Below are 25225 nucleotides of genomic sequence, written 5' to 3'. Positions count from 1 at the left end.
TGTTGGATCCCAGGTGACCCTGACTCCCTCCGTGTCTGGTGTAGGGAGCCGGTGGTCGTGTCCCCTCACTATTGTAGGGTGCTCAGGGCTTATATAGTCAAGGTACGTGGATATGCATACCTCCACCATTCGGATCTATGCATAGGCTGAGCAGCCAGGGAAAGTGCCAGGTCTTCTACAGGGGTCTCCCTTTTGTTCCTTAGCTTTTGGATCCAGCGAGTCATTTATGCATGTTGTTTTGCATTGTTTCCTGTACACATTCCGTGACAGCTATATAATTGCATAAAATAAATAAATAGCTACTGATGGCCCAACTAGGGGATGGGGGTTCTACCTATGCACAATGCTTGTATTCAGCAATATTTGATGTCATATTTATCACATATTATGTATTCGGTAATTTTCTGGCGGCTTATATTTGTCCACATCTAGGACTTGGTGTACATAGGGTTGTGCATTGGACATATGTTTCTGTCCTGCACAAGGTCTTTATTGTATACAATGTTTTTAACCTTTTTCTGTGTTGTTCAATAAAATATAAGTATTTATTTTTACATAGTGATGGCCTTTGTGTGTTGTTTTTCTTCTATAAATTTTTGACTCTTTGGTTCTAATACCACGACTAGCACTCTAGCTTACTTTCACTGTGCCCCCTTGTTGTCTTTTTGCGCCATCTTGGGGATAGGCCATCACGTGTGAAGCAGTCTGTGAGAAAGACTGAAGCACCGGGAGCAGTCTGTGAGAGAGATGGAGGCAGGGGGAGCAGTCTGTGAGAAAGACTGAGGTATGTGGACTAGTCTGTGAGAAGGATGGAGGCAGGGGGAGCAGTCTGTGAGAGGGATGGAGGCAGGGGGAGCAGTCTCTGAGAGGGATGGAGGCAGGGGGAGCAGTCTCTGAGAGGGATGGAGGCAGGGGGAGCAGTCTCTGAGAGGGGTGGAGGCAGGGGGAGCAGTCTCTGAGAGGGGTGGAGGCAGGGGGAGCAGTCTCTGAGAGGGGTGGAGGCAGGGGGAGCAGTCTCTGAGAGGGGTGGAGGCAGGGCAAGCAGTCTCTGAGAGGGATGGAGGCAGGGGGAGCAGTCTGTGAGAGGGATGGAGGCATGGGAAGCAGTCTGTGAGAGAGATGGAGGCAGGGGGAGCAGTCTGTGAGAGGGATGGAGGCAGGGGGAGCAGTCTGTGAGAAACACTGAGGTATGTGGACTAGTCTGTGAGAAGGATGGAGGCAGGGGGAGCAGTCTGTGAGAAGGATGGAGGCAGGGGGAGCAGTCTGTGAGAAGGATGGAGGCAGGGGGAGCAGTCTGTGAGAAGGATGGAGGCAGGGGGAGCAGTCTGTGAGAAGGATGGAGGCAGAGGGAGCAGTCTGTGAGAGGGATGGAGGCATGGGGAGCAGTCTGTGAGAGGGATGGAGGCAGGGGGAGCAGTCTGTGAGAGGGATGGAGGCAGGGGGAGCAGTCTGTGAGAGGGATGGAGGCAGGGGGAGCAGTCTGTGAGAGAGATGGAAGTATGGGAAGCAGTCTGTGAGACAGAAAGAGGAACCTGGGCAGCAGTCTGGGAGGAAGATAGGGGCATGGGGAGTAGTCTGCGTAACAGAGGAGGACATGGGAAGCAGTCTGTGACACAGGAGGAACCTGGGAGGAAGATAGGGACATGGGGAATAGTCTGTATAAGAGGGAACATGTGCAAAAGTCTGTGAGAGAGGGGACACGGGGAGCAGTCTGTGTAACAGAGAGGGGCATGGGGAATAATCTGTGTGAGAGATAGGGAACCATGGGAGCAGTCTGTGAGAGAGGGGGAACCATGGGGTGCAGACCATCTATACTGCGTATGGCACTGTTTTGTGCACTGTGTTGGCAATTTACATTTTGTCAGTCTCTGAGCACTGTGGTACTATGCTGACACATGACTCTGTGCTGACAAAGTATCTGGGCATAGTTCAGCATTATGTGGGCACTATAAGGCATTGCTTATCTGCAATCTGTCACCACCTGTCACCCCATCACCCTTTTCTCAAATATAAACATTTTGCTGTGATACAAGCACACAACGGGATGTAATGACCTGACAACTCTCAATCTCTATAAGCAGAAACTCATTAAAATTTCTTGTCAGCTACTTGCACTTCTGTACTAACCTGGCGATCATAATTGATTTGTGTCTCCTGCTCGATGTCAGAGTCTAGTTCGGGGACATCTGATACATCTGAATCCGACTCTTCACTGCAGGAATCAATGATCCCTTCTAATAAAACAAGATGCAAAATAAAACAAGGTATTACACATACACTCTATACACGGTAACACTCTACACTATTACATACTCACTCTATATAACACTGTATGCTATTATGTGTATACACTCTGTATAGAGATGAGCGAATTTCATCTTTGGAAATTCGTTCACGCTTCATTTACTGGTAAATTGTGAATTGCGTTATGGATTCCGTTTCCACGGACCATAATGCAATTCTATGACGGAATGCATAACGGAATGCCTTTAGAGGCATTCCGTTATTCAATCCGTCATAATAGAAGTCTATGGGCTGCATTCCGGTAACACTCTACACTATTACATACTCACTCTATATAACACTGTATACACTCTGTATAGAGATTCCGGTAACGCAATCCATAACGCAAGTCACCTTTTACCAGTAAACGAATCGCAAACTAATTTCATAACCGGAAATTTGCTCATCTCTAACTCTGTATAACATGCTACACTATTAAAGGGAACCTGTCACCATGGAAATACCGGAAGCTTGTTATAGAGCAGGAGGAGCTGAACAGATTGCTATATGGTTTTCTGATAAAAGATTCAGCAGAACTTACAATTTCTACATTTATAGCTCTACTCCTTCTGCCTTCAATTGTACATTGGGGAGGTGTCATCAGTGATTGATAGCATTCACTGTGTAAGTGTGTATACAGAGATAGCCGTCAGTCACTGATAGTTGTACACAGGGGGAGGTGAATGGGGCTGTGTGAAAATCGCAAGCATCCGCAAGCAAGTGCGGATGAGGTGCGATTTTCACGCATGATTGCTGGGAGATGAAAGGGATAAGCAACCCCGGACCCCGTTAAAGTAAATTCACTGTATTATTTTCCCTTATAACATGTTTATAAGGGAAAATAATAGCATTCTTAATACAAAATGCTTACTAAAATGTCGATTGAGGGTTTAAAAAAATAAATAAAAATTAACTCATCTTATCCACTTAATCGCGCAGCCGGCATCGTCTTCTTTCAGGACCTGCAAAAGGATCTTTGATGAAGCAATTGCGCTCACCACGTGGTGAGCGTGGTGATGTCAGCGCAGGTCCTGCTGAATGAAGATAGAAGGATCTTCTATCTTCATTCAGCAGGACCTGCGTTGCATCATCAAAAGTCCTTTTGCAGGTCCTGAAAGAAGAAGAAAGAAGACGATGGCGGCTGCGCGATCAAGTGGATGAGGTAAGTTAATTCTTTTTTTTTTAACCCCTCAATCGACATTTTAGTAAGCATTCTGTATTAAGAATGCTGATATTTTCCCTTATAACCATCAGGACGTGCGTCAGGACACAGCGTGGGGCCAGAAGAAGGCAACGGGAAGGTGAGTACCGCTAGCAATGCGCAGTTCTCACCTTCCTGTGCCTCCTGCATGGTAATGACCGCTTCCATAATGTGACCGCTTCCACAATATGTTCTGGCAGAGGGCCACATGAAATGGTCTCGTATGCGGCCCACAGGCTGGATGTTCCCCAACACTGCTTTATCAGATTGTTCTTCCTCATAGCGCTGCCAAAAGTTCCAGTTTTTTCTACACGACAATCCTCTGTGATTTATGTGTCCCTACCCGCTCTACACAGGGGCCCTGCCCATAGTCCTCTCCTCTTCTCTCTCGTCAAGAACCTAGAGAAAGAGCCAATTCATGACATTCTGTGATAGATAAATGTGGAAAGATGGCATTGATCCCACCCCGGATTTCCAGAATGAAAGGGCTCTTCAAGCATTTTTGACATTTCTCAGAGATCGTTGTTATTTAAATTTTTTGTCATTTTTAGTAACAGATATATCTACACACCCCATACATCTCCTTTGTTTTGAAAATGAATTAATCTGATGCTGTCACATATCAATTATCAGATGATCCTTTAACTGGATTTCCTCTTTGACTTTTTTTCTCTTCATGTCAAATTTAGGCCCAAAGATCTTCTCCCATCTGGTCAATGCAAAAGAACCATCAAACATACCTTGAGGTGGAGTTTCAATGATACCATTTGCCATTCCTTCAGGAATAAATCTCCACTGAAAAACAGAGTGGTCAGCTCCTCCGGTGCTCAAAACCCACTGGAAGTCATATGACCAGCGTACATTTGTGACATGTGCTGAATGGCCGACATATTTCCGAAACTTGGCTCCTTAACAAACAGAAAGAGAGCAGATTCATTATAAACTAGTCAACTCAAGGCATGCACCCTGCTAACCCACGTACACAGAGTTCTAGCTGCTACAGACAATGAGAAGTCGGCAACTCAGCCAGTTGGTTGGATAGACTGGTTGTCAATTTCATGTTCCTGCTGTTTTACTCTACTTATCGGGTGCACTAGGTAGTGGACTACTGCAGACCAATAAATGGAGGACTAACTCACAATTGTCCCCACTGGAACTCACAATCTAAACTGCAAACTGTCACATTTACACCCCTTCTTGACCAGGGGCATCTTCCAATTTTTTTAGTATATGCAACCTTGAAAGCCATAAAAAAAATTTAGCTCGGTTATGCAAATTATTTTTGCACGTTGTAATTTTTATTTTAGTATTATTATTTTTTTTATAACTAGATAAACGTTAAAAAGGAAACGGGCCTGTTTTTCACTTTGTGTTATTTTGTTAACAGCATGATGTACAACTAAAATTTTTTTTTTTTTTATTATGCCCCCTTTCCATAACAGTCATTTTGAGATAAGGAATGGGTTATGTTCGCTGGTGGTGTGGTGTTTTTTTTAATGATTTTTTACTTTCTCTTTTTTTTTTACACTTAGTATCCGCAATAAGGTAATACAAGACCTCTGGGGGGGCATTTAACATGACATTTTTTTAATCTATTGCTGATTTCTTCGGTAACTCGGGCTGACACAATAACAACCTCTGATAAGTCTGCTAAGACCCAGCAGCTCATGCAGACCCCTGGGTCCCAGTGATCACATGACCGCTGGGACCAGATCAGGAAGCGGCACCACTGCGATTTGACCTCTATACACAGTGCTCGTTCAGTGCTATCTATAGAGCGATGGGGGAAGGCAGAGAGGGTGAAAAAACATCCCTTCCTTCTCTATGGGAACCCTGCTCCCCGGTCCCACATCAGCGTGCAGCTTCGATCTCTGCAAGGACATTTAGAAACGTCTGTGCAGATATATGTGCCAACTGCGGGAAGTATATAGTCAATTGGCAGTCAGCAAGCAGTTAAAGAGGCCGCTGAGCGCCATAGTCTCCTCACAGATTACCAAGTACAGCGCCATACACTGTATAGCGGATGTACTTGGTACTGTAGCTCGGGTCCGGTTACTTGAAGCTGCTCCTAGGCCATATGACCGATGAATGTGAATGTCACTGGCCTAGGAAGAGGAAACAGCGCTCATTGGAGTAGAGGGCCAGCCTCTTCAAACAGCTGATCGAAGGGGGTGCTGGGAGTCAGACCCCAACTGATAAGATCCTGAGGATAGCCCATCAGTATCAAAACCCTGGACAACACCTATAACCTATCAGTAGTGCTAAGCAAATCGAAGCCAATTTGGTCAAACACTTTGATTTTAATGCTGTGTAGCCAAACTTAATTTCACCCAAAGTCGCGCAAGACTTCGGTAAATGAATACGATATTCACTTCTGCATCTTTAAAAAACTTTTAAATTAGGAATCTGAAGTTTGGTATCCGGGTTTGGTACCAGCTGGTCGATTTGCTCAAGCCTAGCTAGTACTTGTGGAGTGTGAGAGGAAACCAGAATACCTGGAGAAAATAACTCAATGCAGATGTTGCTCTTGATTGGACTAAAATCCCAAAATTGAGGGGGCGTGGCCTAACCTTCATGGAGTGAGGACGTGCTTCCCTTCAGCTCCGGCTCCATCCGTGTGATATCCTGGGCATCCTGGTCCACCGTGAAGACTTCTGGAGAGCGGTGGGTCCCTCCGGTGGCCGTCCATCTCCGGAGCTGTTCTGGGCCTCGTTCGTCTTCATCCTCCCCGGTGGCTGGCGGTGCGGCCTAGGTCCTCGGCTGCGGCGGTGAGCGGGCGCCATCTTGGGAGCGGGACTGGCCTGCAGAGGAAGCCGACGGAGCGGTGGGTCACTTACCTGGCCGGGGTCCCTGCGGCGTCTTCGGTGAGTCGGCCTGTGTCTCTCCAGGGCAGGGCGGCCCTCTCTGTTCCGGTGGTCGGCAGGTCGGGGGCGGGCACTCAGCTCTGCAGCTCTCCGGCTCTTCTCCCATCACTGGACTCCTGCGGCTGTGGCTCTGGCTCCTTTGCTGTGAATTAAAGAGGGATCCCACCTGAAGCTCTGGAAGAGAATAACCCCAGGAACTCACCGATAAGGTACTGCTGTGACGCCCTGTGCCATACTTCAGGGTTCAGTACTCAGGGGGACTCTTCCTTAGCTGGAAAGGGCGCCTGGATTAACCCTTCGGGGCTCTGCCTGCCTTCAGTGTGCCACTGGGCCTTACCCCTTTATACACCATTTAAGGGGACCCTCCTTTAGCCCAGCGCGGGGGGGGTGCCGGGATTAACTCCTTCTGTACTCCATCTGTTCCCTGTTCCACCTGGAGAACCTGCATCAGAACCCTATAGGCCTTATAACTACTACTCTTCATGGGCCGGAAAACCGGGGGTGCTGGTAACCCGCAACTGGTTAAATTGTCTGCTGACGCAATGAGCCAGACGGAGGAAAAGGGGGTGGGGAACAACCCTGAAAGAGAACAGGTTGATTTGAGTAAAATAATGGCGGCCATTACAACCTGCCAATCCACACTCACGATCAAAATTGACCATTTGCAGTCTGATATCACCTGCCTTAGACAGGACATTGACAAGATCCGTGAGAGGACCACAGAAGTAGAAAGGCGACTAGGTGAGGTGGAAGATGTGGCCCATTCCGGCAGCAATATGGTGCGTACCCTGCAGCAGCAGGTCAAATCACTGATGGCGAAAGTAGATGATGCCGAAAACCGCAATAGAAGGAATAATATCCGTATACTGGGAATCCCTGAAAAGGCAGAAGGGACAACACCAGAACTTTTTGCTGAGCAATTCATCAAGAAATGTCTTGACCCTATTCAACTCTCCTCGACGTTTGTGGTGGAACGTGCCCACAGGATCCCTACCAGATCTCCGCCTCCAGGAGCTCCTCCGCGTCCTTTTATCCTGAAAGTCTTGAATTATCGGGACCGTGATACAATTTTGGCGACAGCGCGGAGAATGCAGGAGATTCGATTTGAGAACTCCAGATTGTCCTTCTATCCGGACTTCTCCTCTGAGGTTCAGCGGCAGAGAAGGCAATTTACGGCAGTGAGGGCCCGCCTGAGGGGCAAAGAAATCCGGTATGCCATGCTCTACCCGGCAAAGCTGCGTGTGCAGGATGGGGAATCCGTCCGATTCTTTACAACGGCGGAGGAGGCTTCGGAGTGGTTGGACGGTCTGGGATGAACTAGGCCTGCTAAAAGTGGGGTCCAGCTTTAGTGACTTCACGGATGCCGGTTCTTTCCTTGGTTTATAATGGCCGGAGCTGGGGCGCTTAGTCCCTTATCTCATCTCTGGCTCTGTTGCACTTGAAGTGCGTTTTCGAGACTGTTCCACGTCTCTAATTTAGCAACGGACTGCTACTGTTAGTTAGTTGGGGATCTGGGCTCAGATAGGTTGGGTGGTCTGGGCAGGGAGGGGGAATGTTGTTGAAGGGGCTTTATTACCAGTTAGTGGGTTACCTAATTGAACCTGCTTTTTCAATGTTTCTGTTTGTATGTTTTGTCTTGTGGTGTGTATGTGAGCATGATTGGCCCTGTGGTCCTGGTCGCCCTCCGCCGCCCGAGGTAGGTTCTGTCACGTGATGGCTAACTGTACTTTTATCTCCTGGAATGTGCGAGGGCTCAATGATAAGGTCAAACGCTCTCTCGTTTTTAACTTTCTTAGGAAATTTTCTCCAGATGTATTATTGTTACAGGAGACGCACCTGATGGGACAGAAAACCTTGGCGTTGAAGAAGCCGTGGATTGGCTGGTCATACCACGCGGTATATAGCAACCGGGCAAGGGGGGTGTCGCTATTGGTGGCTAGATCTGTTCCCTTTCAGTTACAGGCGGTCCAGACTGACCCTCTGGGGAGGTATGTCATTGTGCATGCGTCTATCAGAGGTAAGGACTATATTGTGGCTGGGGTTTATGTCCCTCCTCCGTTTCAGAGAAGTTTTTTGGACGACCTGATGGGCAAGATTGCGACCTTTCCTGTTGCTCCCTTGCTCATTATGGGCGACTTTAACTCAGTCCTGGATCCTTTGTTGGACAGACTGTACCCCCACGCTTCGCATAGTAATGCGTTGGCTCAATGGGCGGAAGGAAACGCTCTCTCTGAGGTCTGGAGACACCTACATCCCGGGGTTCGCCAATTTTCATGCCATTCAGCTTCTTATGACTCATTGTCTAGGATTGACCTTGTTTTTGTGGACAGGAATTTGTTGCCGTGGATGTCTAAGGTGGAATATCTTCCCAGGGGTATATCTGACCATGCCCCGCTGTTGGTGTCCCTGAGAATCCCGGTTGGGCTTCCCTTTAAACTCTGGCGTCTTAATCCGCGCTGGCTGGAGGTACTTCCGGTGTCTTGGGCCGCTACGGAAGGGGCAAAGGAATACTGGGAGACTAATGGGGGGTCCTCAGACCCGCTGACTGAATGGGACGCTTTCAAGGCGGTTCAAAGGGGAGTTATAGTGCAGGCAATTGCGACACATAGAAAGGAGCTGGTGGCTACTAGGAATAAGCTAGAAAACGAGGTGACATCTGCTGAAATGGTTTTCTCTCAGGATCCCAAGTCTGATAATCGTACTAGATGGGAGGAGGCGCAGCGTAATCTCCGTCTTCACCTAGTTGAGTTTACTCAAAAGAGGTTACTGTGTCAGAGGCAGGTAGTATTTGCTGAGGGAGACAAGAATGGGAGAACTTTAGCCTTCCTGGCCAGAACTGAGGCCCCACAGACGGTGGTGACTTGTATTGTTAATGACGAGGGGGAGTCCTTTTCTCGACCGGAGGATGTTTGTTCGCAGTTTGCTAGGTACTACACGGACTTGTATGACAGTAAACTGGCCTTGGGTGAAGGAGATATAAGGGATTACTTAAGGAAGATTAAGGTCACTCCTCTTTCACCGACGGACAAGGCCTATTTGGACATGCCCCTGGATGTGCTGGAAGTTAAGGCAGCGATTGAGAGTATGTCAGTGGGCAGATCGCCTGGGCCAGATGGGCTTCCGGTGGAATGGTATAAGTTGGATCTGGAAAAGCAGAGTGAGAGGTTGTATAAGCTCTTCGCACATGCTTTCGAATGTAATAAATTGCCTGACTCCATGATGGAAGCCACGATTGTGGTTATACATAAATCGGGGCGTCCACCGGAAAGCTGCAGCTCGTACAGACCGATCTCCCTGCTTAACGTGGATGTAAAAGTACTAGCTAAGCTTCTGGCGAGAAGATTGAGGGAGGTTATCTTGTCTGTAATTGACCCGGACCAGTCGGGGTTTATGCCTGGGAAAACGACGGACATTAACCTACGGAGACTCTTTACTAATCTACAGGTTACTCATGACAATGCAGGGTCTCGAGCTATCGCCTCTCTAGACAATGAGAAAGCGTTTGACTCGGTTGAATGGCACTTTATATGGCAGACGCTCGACCATTTGGGGTTCCCGTCCTCCTTTGTTAAATGGATTAAGTTGTTATATCAGGCCCCGAAGGCCCGAGTGCGGGTGAACGGGTATTTATCGGAATCCTTTGCCCTTCATAGGGGGACCAGACAAGGGTGTCCTCTATCCCCAATGCTGTTTGCTCTAGTTATGGAGCCCCTGACGAGACTAGTAAATGCCTCTCAGCTAATAGAAGGGTGGACAATTGCGGGGATAGAGGAGAAGATATCGCTATATGCGGATGACCTTTTAGTGTACCTGGCGGATACGGGTCCCTCCTTGGAAGCCCTGTTGGACATTATAGATGGGTTTGGGAGGTTCTCCAGTCTCAGAGTGAACTGGGGTAAGTCCAGCCTCTGTCTGGTTGATGAGGAAGCGGGGGAGGGGATTTCTCCGCTGTCGAGTCTGAGGGTGGTGGAACAATTTGTCTACCTGGGTGTGAGAGTCCATCGAGATACAAACAGATTCTACCAACTGAATATTATGCCGGCGGTCCAGCAAGTATCCCGAAAGCTGGATGTGTGGACTAGTCTCCCTCTCACTTTGATGGGCAGGGTGAATTTGGTAAAGATGTCTGTGTTACCCAAGCTTCTATACCTCTATAGGGCGGCCCCGGTGACATTGCCGCAATCTCACTTTGACCATTTGGACAGATTGATCTCTCCCTTCTTGTGGGGTGGCCGACCTCCTAGACTGGCGAGACGGACACTGAAGACCCTGTACACGCGGGGAGGCCTGAGACTCCCAGACTTCCGGGTATACTATGCTGCTGCACAGTTGGTGTATGCTGCATGGTGGATAAGAGCAGACGCGAATAACCCAGCGGTGGTACTGGAGGCTGCCTTGGCGGGATCTTACGAGTCTCTGGCCAATCTGGTGTATAGGGGGGGAGGTGACTTGGTCCTATACTATACTAAAGCTATGGCGGTGGTGGTGTCTATATGGAAACGATGGGTGGTGACGCATTGGGAAAAGGATGAGGGAGAAGTCTGGTCTCCATATATGCCTTTGTGGAAGAATAACCGTTTGAAGGAGCTATTTCATTTGTCGGACTTCGAGTTCTGGGCCAAGGCGGGTCTTAAGTATCTCACCCAGTTGTATGTTAATGGGGTCTTTAGCGACTTTGTGGCCTTAAGGAGACAGTTCAACCTGCCAAATACGTGTTTTTATAGATATCTCCAGTTGAGACATGCATGCACTATTCAATTCCGGTCTCTGACTCTTGCTCTACAGTGCGGCCCGCTGGAATCTGTGGCTAGAAGGGTACATTTGCTTAAGCCCATTTCCTTATTCTATTTAGAAATAATGACAATGCAGGAATCTCCGCTCTCTCGCTCGTTTGAGCACTGGAGGGCTGATATTCCGGAGCTCGAAGCGGTGCACTTGGAGGAACTGTCGGGGACATGGAAATCCGCTGTGATAAGCGCGAGGGACCAGGTAATCCAGTTGAAGTGGATGCACAGGGTATATCTTACCCCGGTGCGGTTGTACCGTATGGCTCAACTTCCAGACCCCTCTTGCACCAGATGCGGGGTGGAAAGGGGCACCTTCTTTCACATGGTCTGGGAATGCCCAATTATATATTGCTTTTGGCAGAAAGTTTGTGATTTTATGGTGTCCAAGCTGGGGCTCCCCGGGATTCTGTCTCCATCAGTGTGTTTGCTGGGATTGGTGCGGGACGCCGACCCATCTAAATATGGAAGAATGCTTCTGCGTCTACTAATGTTTTATGGACGGAAAACTATCCTTCTACACTGGAAGCCTCCTAAGGTTCCCTCCTTGGATTCCTGGGTGCAATTGATTAATGCAGATCTCCAGTTTTACAAATTGACCTACGCAGCCAGAGGGGTTCCGGGACGGTTTGACCTTATTTGGGGGCTATGGATTCAGGCACAGGCGACCACTTGAGACTCCTGGCTTTGGAAAAGGGGGGGGGGGGGGATTCTGGTATCACAGGGTGAGTGAATGTGTGTGTGAGTGTGTTCTCTCAGTCAAACATATATGTGGAAGATATCACTTGATCCTTGGAATATGCTAAAGTACGTTTTGCATTCGCGGAAATGTATTCCCCGCATATTGGAATTGTATACTGTAATTCTTCTAATGCACTGAGATGAGTCTGTATCTATTGTGGTTTGGTCTTTTCTAATGTTCTGTTATGACCTTTAAAACTGCATAAATAAACACTTTAAAAAAAAAAAAATCCCAAAATTGAAATTACAATTTCTGTCCCCCTCAATCAGTTCCCGGCTTTCCAGCACTGACTGGTTGACAGGCAGCATTGTGGTTAGCGCTGTTGTCTCAGTACTAGAAAGCTGAAAACCGACTGATTGCTTCAGGGGAACCCAGAATTTTAGGTCTATTTTTCCTACGAGGCCCTGTGTGTAAAATATTAGTATCTTTCAGCCACCCATGAGAAGGCTTTAATTTCTACATGGGTTTGGTTGTTCAGCAGTCACGCCATGCAACGTGCATCAACATTCATAAACCGGATGGGAACGCTCTAATACATTATTTAACAGACCCAAAACACAACTGCTATTTTATTCACTGACAGCTTTATCTTTAGAAAAAAAAATAATTACAGTTTTCTAGAAAGTCACAAATTTCCCTTCCATCCATACTATAAATATTTAATACGCGTTTTCTAAATTGAGATCAAGCAATCCGTACCCAAGTGGCAAAATGCTCACGTCTCAAGTTCATTGTAAGAAATGCTACAGATATGGAAACACTAATCTGAACACGTTGACTGCATCAGCTAATACATGGAGAGTGCTGTATCTATTATACATCACCCTTACGGTGGAGGAGGATACAGCCCACGCGTTCTAAATCAGTCTAATCCATATCAGTGCACACAGAAATCCATTGATCTAACGTAATTCTTTCGGATGCCTAAGGGAAGTTAAAGGGGATTTTACAATTACTGATTTAAAATATGCATGATAAAAACTATAGGTGGATTGGAAGAACTGAAGAAGCTGATGTATTAGTAACGACTAACGAACGCACTTGTTACCACCATTTCTGTGCAGTTTCAATTTGCAAACGATTTAGAAAGGCTAAAAGCATTCTCCAAATAGATGCAAGAATTGAGAGCTAAGAATAACGTGGAAAATTTTAAAAAAAGTCCCATTGGCAACTGGAATATCGCTAAAGGGTATGCACAGTGTCTCAACCTACAGTATTTTGTATTGCTGCAATCTACTTACAGGTTATGGACGCCTTTGGGGTATTTTTTGTTACTGCATTCTACTCATTTTAGGCAAAAAAAATAATTCTAATCTTTTTCAAAAAAATTTTTTTGTAAGGGTAGGACCACACGGTCAGGTTTCCTGGTACAGTTTTGGAAGCTAAAAATAGAAATGAATTAAAAAACTAGGGGTCGCACCTGCCCTGTACATTTTCTTTCCTTTTATGATCCACTCCTGATTTTGCCTCCCGAAACTGCATCAGGAAACCAGACCGTGTGGCCGAACGCCTAAAATCTTCAATAGTTTTTCTTCTGCAGCTTTCAGTTTCAGTGCATTTAAAAAACTTAAAAATAAAGTTTTAATATATGCAAATGAGCCTCTAGGAGCAACAGAGCCTCTGCTCTCTCTGCAACTGCCGAACCCTCTACACTTTGATTGACAGTGATGATGTCTTCACTGCCTGGCCCTGTCAATCAAAGTGCAGAAGGCGCGGCAGTTGCAGAGAGAGCAGAGGCTCCAGGTGTAACGACAGCGCCCCCATTGCTCCTAGAGACTCATTTGCATATATTAAAACATCATTTTCTCAGCAATGTGGGCACATATGAACATTGGACCAACATAGATGCCTTCAGCTGCCAAGCGCACGTGTAACAGGTCAGCCAGTTTCATAGGTACAAATCTGCTGACAGATGCCCTTTAAAAAAAATGAGTAGAATGCAATAACAAAAAAAATTGGCCTTTAAAGGAATTTTCTGCGGTCAGTACATTTTAGGGTCCCATGTTCAACAATGAAAAGGCTGGAGCATATGCACCAGTGCGAGAACCCATTCAAACAGCTGATCCACAAAGGTGCCAAGACTTGGACCCCGAATGATCTGATATTGATGGCCTATATTGATCCCAGAGATCCCTATAAAACAAAAATCAAATCACTTTGCAAATAGTCTTGATTTAAAAAAGACTTATGTCTCCATGGCTACAGACTACAAACAAACCCTGTGCGGTCTGTTCCTGCAGTCATGTCTAATCCACGTTCATCTCGCTCTGCTCCAAATGTATGTAGATTAGCAAGAAGAGGGGACAGGTGGAAGCGAATAATGGATAAAACACACTGGTCTCACATGTACCACATTTAGTAAATGTAAGACGTGAATTCAGACAGATCATCTCACACTGCACCAGGTTTATCACAATGCTGATGCTGGCTTCCATCATCTGGTGCAAACATACACTGTCTAGTCTAAGTTTACACCACCTATTTGTTGACTTAAAGGGGTTATCCGAGACTAACAAACGCTCCCTTATACGCTCAGGCCCCTCACACTGAATCTACTTACCTAGCTCCCCGCGCCACTCCTGGTCTGCCACAGCTGCTTCTCCCCATGCGCGGATAAAAACATCCGGTGTCGGGGGGAGCAGCCAATGGCAGGCGGTGACAGGGACAAGCATCCCTAGCATTTGTTTCGGATAACCCCTTTAATAAAAAAAAAATGTGCATTTAAACCATACCTCTTTCCCAGCGAAGTTATTTCACTATGTGCACAGCCTTGCAAGTCGCTAAAGTTAATAAAATATCTAACACTAAGGCCCCTTTCACACGGGCGAGTTTTCCGCACGGGTGCAATGCGTGAGGTGAACGCATTGCACCCGCACTGAATCTGGACCCATTCATTTATTTGGGGCTGTGTACATGAGCTGATTGTTTTCACGTATCACTTATGCGTTGCGTGGAAATCGCAGCAGGGTCTATATTCTGCATAGAAGTGAATGGGGCTGCATGAAAAACGCATGCCATCCGCATGTCACACGCGCGGGAAAAAACGCAACAACGCGACGCAAAACTGACAGCACTCGCATAACTGAACACACCCTGAACGCATCCGGACCAAATCCGTGACGCCCGTGTGAAAGAGGCCTAACACTTAGAGGGTAATTTATTAAGACGAGTGTTTTAGACGCTGGTCTTAATAACCACGTGCGCTGTGGATCCGCGTGCCGGGCCAGTCCCTTTCCCGTCACTCCTCCCTTTTTCAGACCTGACGTGAATAGGAAAAGTCGCAGATTGCAGCACAAATAACCTTTGCGCTCCAATCTGAGACAGATATACGCCAATTTTTTTTTTACACAAACTGTAGCTCACTTTGATTTGTAAATATTCCCCCATGGGTTTGTTTGCACTTGGTTTCCATGGAAACACAAAGAACTGCATAGGAACTGCAGACACCAAACGGTATTTTTAAACATAACTATTTGCCAAATTTGCATAATCACACTATACCACCTGATACATTGGAAAAAAAGGGCTCCTAACAACTTCATTCTCATCATGCACCTTCAGGGCATTCTGTATTAAACTGTGACATTTTGTTAAAGATGCATATAAATTCATGTTCTTCACTAAAAGCCTGACTCAAGCAGAGTCCGAGATGCACAACATCTCCTCAAAATAAAAGTTCAAGATATGTAAAGTTCATACATGTCACTTATAGCTGTCACTACATGCACAAAGTCCTTAAAGGGGTTTTCCGGTTATAATGATATTTAAGCAAGTGCCCGCAGCCTGCCTGCTGAAACAGAATATTCATACTTTACCTGTTCCCGTCCTCCGCACTGTCCCCTCTGTCTCCATCATGGGGTCCCCGCACTGTTTACATCTAGCAATGTATCGGCATGGTCACACGCAGGGCTCCAGCCAATGACTGGTTTCAGCTCTGATGTGCCCACTAGTAGCATGTCACCTCTGAAGCCAGTCATCGGCTGAGACCATGCCCATACACCAGCAGATGTAAACAGTGTGGGGACTGTAGGGCGGAGACAGCGGAGGTAGCATGCAGGACCGGAGCAGGTAAGTATGAATCTTTTGTTTCCACAGAGTTGGGCGCTTGCTTTAAAAACATTATGACCATAAAAAAACCCTTTACAGAGGTATTCCAGGATTGGGCCTCCTAGTGCGCTACCTAAGAATCATACTCACCTGCTCCCCAGTCACATTTGTCGCTAAGGTCGGTCAATGGCTGTAGCAGCACACATGACCCCAGCCATACCTTAGGTACCACATGCTAGGTGACACGCTTCGGTGTGGGAGGGAAACACCACACTGAGCATAGGATGGAAGGGGGGAACAGGGAATCAGGCCTGAGAACTAGGGAAGGAAAATGGACACCTCATAGTGAAAACCCTCCTAGTGAAAATGTCCGTGACATTACCCGCCACCCCCCCCCCCCCCCTCTTCTAAGGGTGACTCTAAGGGTGACCTCTGGACACCCAGGAACAACCTTATCCGGGTGAGACCTGTGAAAAGCTTTCACCAAACGACTGGCATTCACGTCAGATGCCGGTACCCACATCCTCTCTTCTGGTCCATAACCCTTCCAGTGAACAAGATACTGAAGAGATCTACAGAGAAGTCGAGAGTCAATTATATTGGCGATCTGAAATTCCAAACTCTCGTCCACCATGACAGGAGCGGGTGGCAAGGAAGACGGCTCCAAAGGTTCAACATATCTCTTCAACAAAGATTTATGAAACACATTAGGAGTTCAAGACGAAAAGCTACAGGATTATTAATGGCAGTGATCTTATATGGACCAATAAATCTTGTGGACAGCCACACAGAATCACCCACTCTTAGGTCTGGACCTTTCATACGTTTCCTGTCAGCCACACGATTATACTTGTTGCCCATATTCATCAAGTTATCTTGAATTTTCCGCCATATAGATGACAATGATGATGAAAAACTTTCCTCCTCAGGGATACCAGAAGTATCTGAACCAGAAAATGTGCCAAACTGCGGGTGAAACCCCTATGCCCCAAAAAACGGCGACTTCCCAGTGGATTCCTGTCTACGATAATTTATGGAAAACTCTGCCAAAGACAAAAACGAAGACTACTTCTCCTGGTTCTCAGAAACAAAACATCTCAAGTAAGTCTCCAGACTCTGATTAGTGCACTCCGTCTGTCCGTTTGACTGAGGATGAAAAGCCGAAGAAAAAGACAGTTGTACCCCCAGCCGAGTACAGAACGCCTTCCAGAAATCGGACACAAACGGAGTCCCACGATCCGAAACCACGTCAGAGGAAATGCAGTGGAGTTTCACAATGTTGTCAACAAACACTTGTGCAAGTGTTTTAGCATTAGGTAGGCCCGGCAAAGCTATAAAATGCACCATTTTACTAAAGTGATCAACTACCACCAGAATAACTGTCTTTCCTGAAGAATTAGGTAGATCAGTGATAAAATCCATGGATAAGTGAGTCCATGGTCTGGACGGGATGGGCAACGGAAATAGAGATCCAGAAGGCCGAGTATGTGGCACCTACAGGTACTACAGGCTGACACAGTCCTCAACACACTTACGCAACCCCGGCCACCAGAATCTACGAGAGATAAGGTCAGCAGTGGATCTTCTCCCAGGGTGTCCTGTAAGAACCGTACAGTGATGTTCCTCAAACACCTTGTGATGCAATTCCGATGGCACAAACAGTTTCCCAGAGGGACAAGAATCTGGTGCATCTCCCTGGGCCTCTAACACCTTCACCTCTAGGTCAGTGTAAAGAGCGGATATCACCACCCCCTTCCAACAGTATAGGACTTGGATTTTTAAAATCACCACATCCAGGAAAACTACGTGACAAGGCATCTGCCTTGACTTTCTTAACCCCAGGACGATAGGTGACGGTGAAATTGAATCTGGTGAAAAACAAAGACCATCTGGCTTGCCTTGGGTTCAGTCGTTTAGCCCCTCAGGAGTATTAAAAGCTGTCTTCCATTCAACCCGTTCCTTGATCCTAACCAGATTATATGCCCCCCTTAATTCCAACTTGGAGAACATCTTGGCACCAATAATCTGGTTAAACAAATCAGGAATCAAAGGAAGAAGGTAAGGCTCATGGACAATAATCCAGACATGGCCGAAGAACTCTCGGCAATAAACTATCTGTCACGGACTGTGTACAGGAAACAAGACAAAGCAACATGCATATATGACTCACTGGATCCAAAGCTAAGGAACCAAGGGGAGATCCCTGCACAAGACCTAGCACTTTCCCTGGCTGCTCAGCCTATGCAAAGATCGCAGAGGTTGATGGTTGCATATCCACGTACCTCGACTATATAACCCCTGAACATCCTACAATAGTGAGGGGACACGACCACCGGCTCCCTACACCAGACACGAAGGGAGTCAGGGTCACCTGGGATCCAGCAAACAGAAAATAACAGATGAAAGTACAGCACTTAACTTTAGTAGCAGACTGGGAAATGGGATCAGCATGCACACACACTCCAGGAAGAAATATAAGCCGCCCAGTAATGCATCATGGGGAGGAATTTAAAGGGAAGCAATCAGTCCAACTACATGACAGCTGAGAGAGGCTAACGAGATGAGGAACTGAACAGCACAACAAAGAAAACTCAAGGAGGAGGTTCTGAAAGGCTTCTGTCAGAGCTTCTCAGCTGTCTGGTTGTGACAGTACCCCTCCCTCTACGAGTGGACTCCGGACACTCAGAGCCCACCTTCTCAGGATGGGACCTATGGAAAGCCCTGATCAGACGAGAGGCCTTAATGTCCGTCACTGGGACCCACATCCTCTCCTTGTTGTGGAATCATATATCAAATGTATACTTGCTTGTATTATAACTAACAGTTTGCTTGACAAAATGGCCCCTGAAGCAGCAGCCAACTCCCTTAATAATCCCTTACTAATCACTTTATGATATTGCTGACTTTTGCTAAAGTATGGCGTGATACGTGACCATTGGACTTTAGTAATGTGACAATGAGATCAATTAGCTGAGTCATAAAGTTCCCCTTTTCCTACTATAAAAACCCATGTAACGCAAATAATAAACGGAACATCTAGCATTGACTTCTCTGTGACAGTCTGTGTGTGATTTCTCTCGGCGTACGTATGCCTACCATTTGATACCATTCGGAGCAGTGCATCAACCTAGCCTGACTATTGGGTCAGAACCAGAACATTATCAGGAATCAAAGGAAGAAGGTAAGGCTCATGGACAATAATCCAGACATGGCCGAAGAACTCTCGGCAATAAACTATCTGTCACGGACGGTGTACAGGAAACAAGACAAAGCAACATGCATATATGACTCACTGGATCCAAAGCTAAGGAACCAAGGGGAGATCCCTGCACAAGACCTAGCACTTTCCCTGGCTGCTCAGCCTATGCAAAGATCGCAGAGGTTGATGGTTGCATATCCACGTACCTCGACTATATAACCCCTGAACATCCTACAATAGTGAGGGGACACGACCACCGGCTCCCTACACCAGACACGAAGGGAGTCAGGGTCACCTGGGATCCAGCAAACAGAAAATAACAGATGAAAGTACAGCACTTAACTTTAGTAGCAGACTGGGAAATGGGATCAGCATGCACACACACTCCAGGAAGAAATATAAGCCGCCCAGTAATGCATCATGGGGAGGAATTTAAAGGGAAGCAATCAGTCCAACTACATGACAGCTGAGAGAGGCTAACGAGATGAGGAACTGAACAGCACAACAAAGAAAACTCAAGGAGGAGGTTCTGAAAGGCTTCTGTCAGAGCTTCTCAGCTGTCTGGTTGTGACAGTACCCCTCCCTCTACGAGTGGACTCCGGACACTCAGAGCCCACCTTCTCAGGATGGGACCTATGGAAAGCCCTGATCAGACGAGAGGCCTTAATGTCCGTCACTGGGACCCACATCCTCTCCTCAGGACCATAACCCTCCCAATGAACAAGGTACTGAAGAGAACCGCGGACAAGACGAGAATCCACAGTCCTAGAGACCTGAAATTCAAGATTCCCATCAACCATAATCGGAGGAGGAGGCAAAGGCGAGGGTGAATGGGTTTCAATAAGGACTTATGAAAAACATTATGGATCTTCCAAGTCTGAGGAAGATCAAGACGGTAGGCAACAGGATTGATGACAGACAGGATTTTGTAAGGCCCAATAAACCTAGGACCCAACTTCTAGGAGGGAACCTTCAATTTGATATTCTTGGTAGACAACCACACCAGATCACCAACATTCAGGTCCGGACCAAGCACACGTCTCTTATCTGCCACACGCTTATATCTCTCACTCATGCTCTTTAGATTATCCTGAATCTTTTGCCAAATAGATGACAAAGACGAGGAGAATCTGTCCTCATCAGGTAAACCAGAAGACCCCTCTCCCGAGAAAGTCCCAAACTGCGGATGAAACCCATATGCACCAAAAAATGGTGACTTATCAGAGGACTCCTGATGACGGTTATTTAAAGCAAACTCAGCAAGGGACAAAAAAGAACACCAATCCTCTTGATTCTCCGCCACAAAACAGCGCAGATATGTCTCCAAATTCTGATTGACGCGCTCTGTCTGGCCATTCGACTGCGGGTGGAAAGCAGAAGAGAATGACAACCGAACCCCCAAGCGAGAACAGAAAGCCTTCCAGAATCTGGAAACAAACTGCGTGCCCCTATCAGAGACTATGTCTGAAGGAATACCGTGCAATTTGACAATGTGATCAATAAATGCCTGCGCCAGCGTCTTAGCATTGGGCAAACCAGGAAAAGGGATGAAATGCACCATTTTGCTAAAACGGTCCACCACCACCAGAATCACCGTCTTCCCCGAGGAACGAGGCAGGTCCGTTATGAAGTCCATGGACAGATGTGTCCAAGGACGGGAAGGAATGGGTAAGGGAAGGAGAGGACCTAATGGCCGTGAATGAGGGACTTTGGCACGAGCGCAAGTCTCGCAGGCTGCCACAAAACCCTCAACCGACTTACGAAGCGCAGGCCACCAGAATCTCCGAGCGATGAGATCCAGTGTGGCTCTTGCCCCCGGGTGCCCAGCAAGGACCGTATCGTGGTGTTCCTTAAAAATCTTGTGTCTTAAAGCGAGAGGCACAAACAACTAATTCCCGCCTCCCGGAAAACAACGTGACAGGGCATCTGCCTTCACATTCTTAACTCCAGGGCGGAACGTGACAACAAAATTAAATCTTGAAAAGAACAAAGACCATCTGGCCTGTCTCGGGTTCAGACGCTTGGCTGACTCCAAGTAGGCCAGATTTTTATGGTCAGTAAACACGGTAATAGGGTGTCTGGCTCCCTCAAGCCAATGGCGCCATTCCTCAAAAGCTAATTTGATGGCCAACAATTCCCTATCTCCCACATCGTAATTTCTCTCTGCGGAGGAGAGTTTTTTCGAGAAAAAGGCACACGGTCGCCATTTGGCAGGAGAGGAACCCTGAGACAACACCGCACCCACACCCACCTCAGAAGCATCAACCTCAACTATGAAGGGTAAAGAAATATCAGGTTGCACCAAGATGGGAGCGGATGCAAAACTCTCCTTGATATTAGAAAAAGCCTTACGCGCCTCTACCGACCAAGAAGAAAAATCTACCCCCTTTCTGGTCATATCAGTGAGTGGTTTAACAATAGAGGAATAATTCAAAATAAACTTCCTGTAATAATTGGCAAAGCCCAAAAAACGCATCAGCGCCTTCTGATTCTCAGGAAGCTCCCACTCAAGCACAGCGCGGACCTTCTCGGGGTCCATGCGAAAATCAGAAGCGGAGAGAAGAAACCCCAGAAATTGAATTCCTGGAACGGCAAACACACATTTTTCCAGTTTCGCATATAATTTATTCTCCCGCAGGATGAGCAAGACCTGACGTAAATGTTCCTTATGAGTTTTGAAATCAGGAGAAAAAATCAAAATGTCATCCAAATACACTAATACAAATTTTCCCATCAAATGATAAAAAATGCTGTTCACGAAATGCTGAAAAACGGCTGGGGCATTCATCAAACCAAAAGGCATAACCAAATTTTCAAAATGGCCCTCAGGGGTATTAAAGGCCGTCTTCCATTCGTCTCCTTCTCTGACCCTGACCAGGTTGTATGCCCCTCTTAGATCTAATTTGGAAAAGACTTTAGCCCCAACAACCTGGTTAAACAGGTCCGGGATTAGAGGAAGCGGATAAGGGTCACGAATAGTGATACTGTTCAGCTCCCTGAAATCCAGACAAGGTCTTAAAGAACCATCTTTTTTCTTAACAAAGAAAAAAACAGCGGCAACAGGTGACTTCGAGGGTCGTATGTGTCCTTTTCTCAGACTCTCCGAGATATAAGCACGCATAGCGAGCCTTTCAGGTTGGGAAAGATTGTATGAACGAGATTTAGGCAGCTTGGCGCCTGGGATGAGATTAATAGGGCAATCGTACTCCCTGTGCGGGGGAAAATCCTGAACTCCACTCTCAGAGAAGACATCCGAAAATTCAGAGAGAAAAGATGGTACAGTCTTAGTAGCAACCTCAGAAACAGATGTCGTGAGGCAATTCTCTCTGCAAAAGTCACTCCAACCATTTATTTGCCTCGCTTGCCAATCAATGGTGGGGTTATGTTTAGTGAGCTAGGGTAGCCCCAACACTAGAGGAGTAGGCAAACCGCTAAGGACGAAACATGACACATCCTCAACATGAGCATCACTCACAATTAAACGGATATTGTGAACTATGCCCTTTAATGATTTCTGAGAAAGTGGAGCGGAATCAATAGCAAAAACAGGAATATCCTTTCCCAAAGTGCACACCTGGAAACCATGAGTTATTGCAAATTGACTATCAATGAGATTGACCGCTGCTCCACTATCCACAAAAATCTCACAAAAAATGCTCTTGCTCTCTAGCGCCACCCTAGCAGGCAGGACAAAACGGGAACTACAAGCAAACGGAAAACCTTCAATTTCCGCCTCAACCCTGCCAATAGTAACAGACGGAACATTTTTTAAAGATTTTTTCCTGTTTGTTTCTTTATTACACCCAGAAAACTGCCTGAATCTCCTAGAGGGACAAACATTTGCCAAATGATTTATACCTCCACAACAAAAACAAACCCTCCCATGTGAGCTGAATCTTCTATTGTCAGAAGCAATCAACCCCAGCTGCATGGGCTCCTGCTTAGAAGGGGCTGACAGCGACTGAGACCCCTGCGCACAGAATGAGACCGCTGCACTGTCCTGGGACTGAGTATGACAGGAAGGAGAGATCTCTCCTCTCTCTCTAAGACGCCTGTCAATACGAACGGCCTGAGACATAGCAGAGTCCAAGGAAATTGGTCTCTCATGAAAGGCAAATGCATCCTTCAATCCCTCTGAAAGACCATGGCAAAATTGACTTTGGAGTGCAGCATCATTCCAACCAGTATCAGCTGCCCATCTCCGAAATTCTGAGCAGTATATCTCTGCGGATTGTTTACCCTGGCATAATAGACGTAGTCTAGACTCAGCCAGAGCAATACGATCCGGATCATCATATATCTGACCCAGGGCTAAAAAGAATTCATCCACTGAACGGAGAGGCCATGCCCCCTCCGGCAGCGAAAAGGCCCAAGACTGAGTGTTACCCCTGAGCAGCGATATAATGATCCCCACCCTCTGTTCCTCATCACCAGAGGAATGGGGAAGAAGGCGAAAATGGAATTTGCAAGCCTCTCTAAAACGCACAAAATTCTACTACCCCCGGAGAACGTATCCGGGAGCGAGATCTTAGGCTCAGAACAAACTCCATGAAAGTCACCCACTCTTAATCTGATATCATGCACCACTTGAGATAAACACTTCTAAGTTAGAGGTGCAAAATCAATAGCAAAAACAGAAATGTTTTTTTCTAATGCACTCGGTGACAACCCGTGCATACGGACGAACTCAGCATTAATCAGGTTCACCCCAACCCCGCTGTCGAGAAACACCTCAATCCCCACAGTTTTTTACTCTAGCGCCACCTCAACAGGTGGAGAGAAATGGGGTACTACCAGTCAAAGACAAACGCACATTTTCTGACTCTCCTCTCACCCCTCCAACAGTCAGATGGGAATTAAATGTCCCTCTTTTTTTTTCCTTCCTATTACCAGTATGCTTAAAAGCGGATCCAGGAGTAGCTCCCCCTAATTGCATGGATTCGTCCCCAGACATAAACCCAGGAGTAGCTTCACCCAAAGTGTCAGAGGAGAATTATACAACATGTGATATTACGTTCAGAGAGTAGGGTCCCCTAGATCTCTCTCTCAGGCGTCTATCAATGCGTATAGCAAGACACATAGCAGCCTCCAGAGACACCGGAGTTTCATGAAAAGCATCCTTCAGCCTCTCCGATAACCTTTGACAAAACTGGCTACGGAGGACAGGATCGTTCCACTCAGTATCCGTAGCCCACCTCCTAAACTCAGAGCAATAAATCTCAGTGGAACAATCACCCTGACGAAGGCCGCGCAACTTGGTTTCGGCGAGAAAGGTCCGATCCGGATCAAGATTTGAAAAATGTATCTTCTGACCGGAGAGACTGCGATCCGGTCGGCAGAGAAAATGCCCATGACTGCGCATCCCCCTTAAGCAAGGAAATAACCACACGACTCGCTGTTTCTCATCCCCATAAGAGTGTGGACGTAGCCTAAAATACAGTTTGCACACCTCCCTAAACAAAATGAAACGATAACGTCTCCCAGAAAATCTGTCGGGGAGGGCAATTTTAGGCTCTAGATAGGCCTGGTCTCCACCACTACCACCAGGACCAACAGCCTGTGATCTCTGCATCTACGAGACGGTTGTGCGGAGGTCAGCTACCTTCAAAGAAAGCCAGTGGCGCAATAGGATCCAAGGCTGCACACAAACAAACAAAAATTACGGTTTTGTTGGTTTATCACTCTTTGGTGTGGGAGGGAAACACCACACCGAGCATAGGAGGAAAGGGGGGGAACAGGGAATCAGGCCTGAGAACTAGGGAAGGAAAATTTACACCTCCTAGTCAAAACCCTAACCAAAATCGTGACTGACTATCAGTATAAAAAAGGTTTTATTTTTTCATATTATATCCAATTAATACATGGACGCGTTTCAGCATATCCAGCTTTCATCAGCATGCTGATGAAAGCTGGATATGCTGAAATGCATCCATGTAGTAATTGGATATAATATGAAAAAAATAAAACCTTGAAGTTCGTTATAAGCACTCGCTGGGATTTGCTTTACTTACGCTGTGGTCTCATGTCCTCCCCGTGCGGGTGCGCCCTTGGTCCAAGTGCCGGCTATTCCCTGGATTACCAGTATGAACAGACCCCAAAGGTAGG

The 25225-nt window shown here is 46.7% G+C and overlaps 1 protein-coding gene across 1 annotated transcript in view; it reads right to left on the bottom strand.

Moving 5' to 3' along the window:
- Window positions 1–25225, bottom strand: part of EML6 (EMAP like 6) — a 188125-nt gene that overhangs the window by 112839 nt on the left and 50061 nt on the right. Inside the window, exons 11-12 of the mRNA XM_044290143.1 lie at window positions 4225–4392; window positions 2128–2234 (exon numbers count right to left, since the gene is read on the bottom strand). Of these exons, the coding sequence (XP_044146078.1) occupies window positions 2128–2234; window positions 4225–4392 (275 nt within the window). The remainder of the gene's footprint in view (window positions 1–2127; window positions 2235–4224; window positions 4393–25225) is intronic.

This window comes from Bufo gargarizans, chromosome 4, assembly GCF_014858855.1.
Source record: "Bufo gargarizans isolate SCDJY-AF-19 chromosome 4, ASM1485885v1, whole genome shotgun sequence".
In the NCBI taxonomy this organism is placed as follows: domain Eukaryota; kingdom Metazoa; phylum Chordata; class Amphibia; order Anura; family Bufonidae; genus Bufo; species Bufo gargarizans.
Note: the sequence above shows the minus strand (reverse complement) of the source record. Positions and strands in the feature narration are given on the sequence as shown.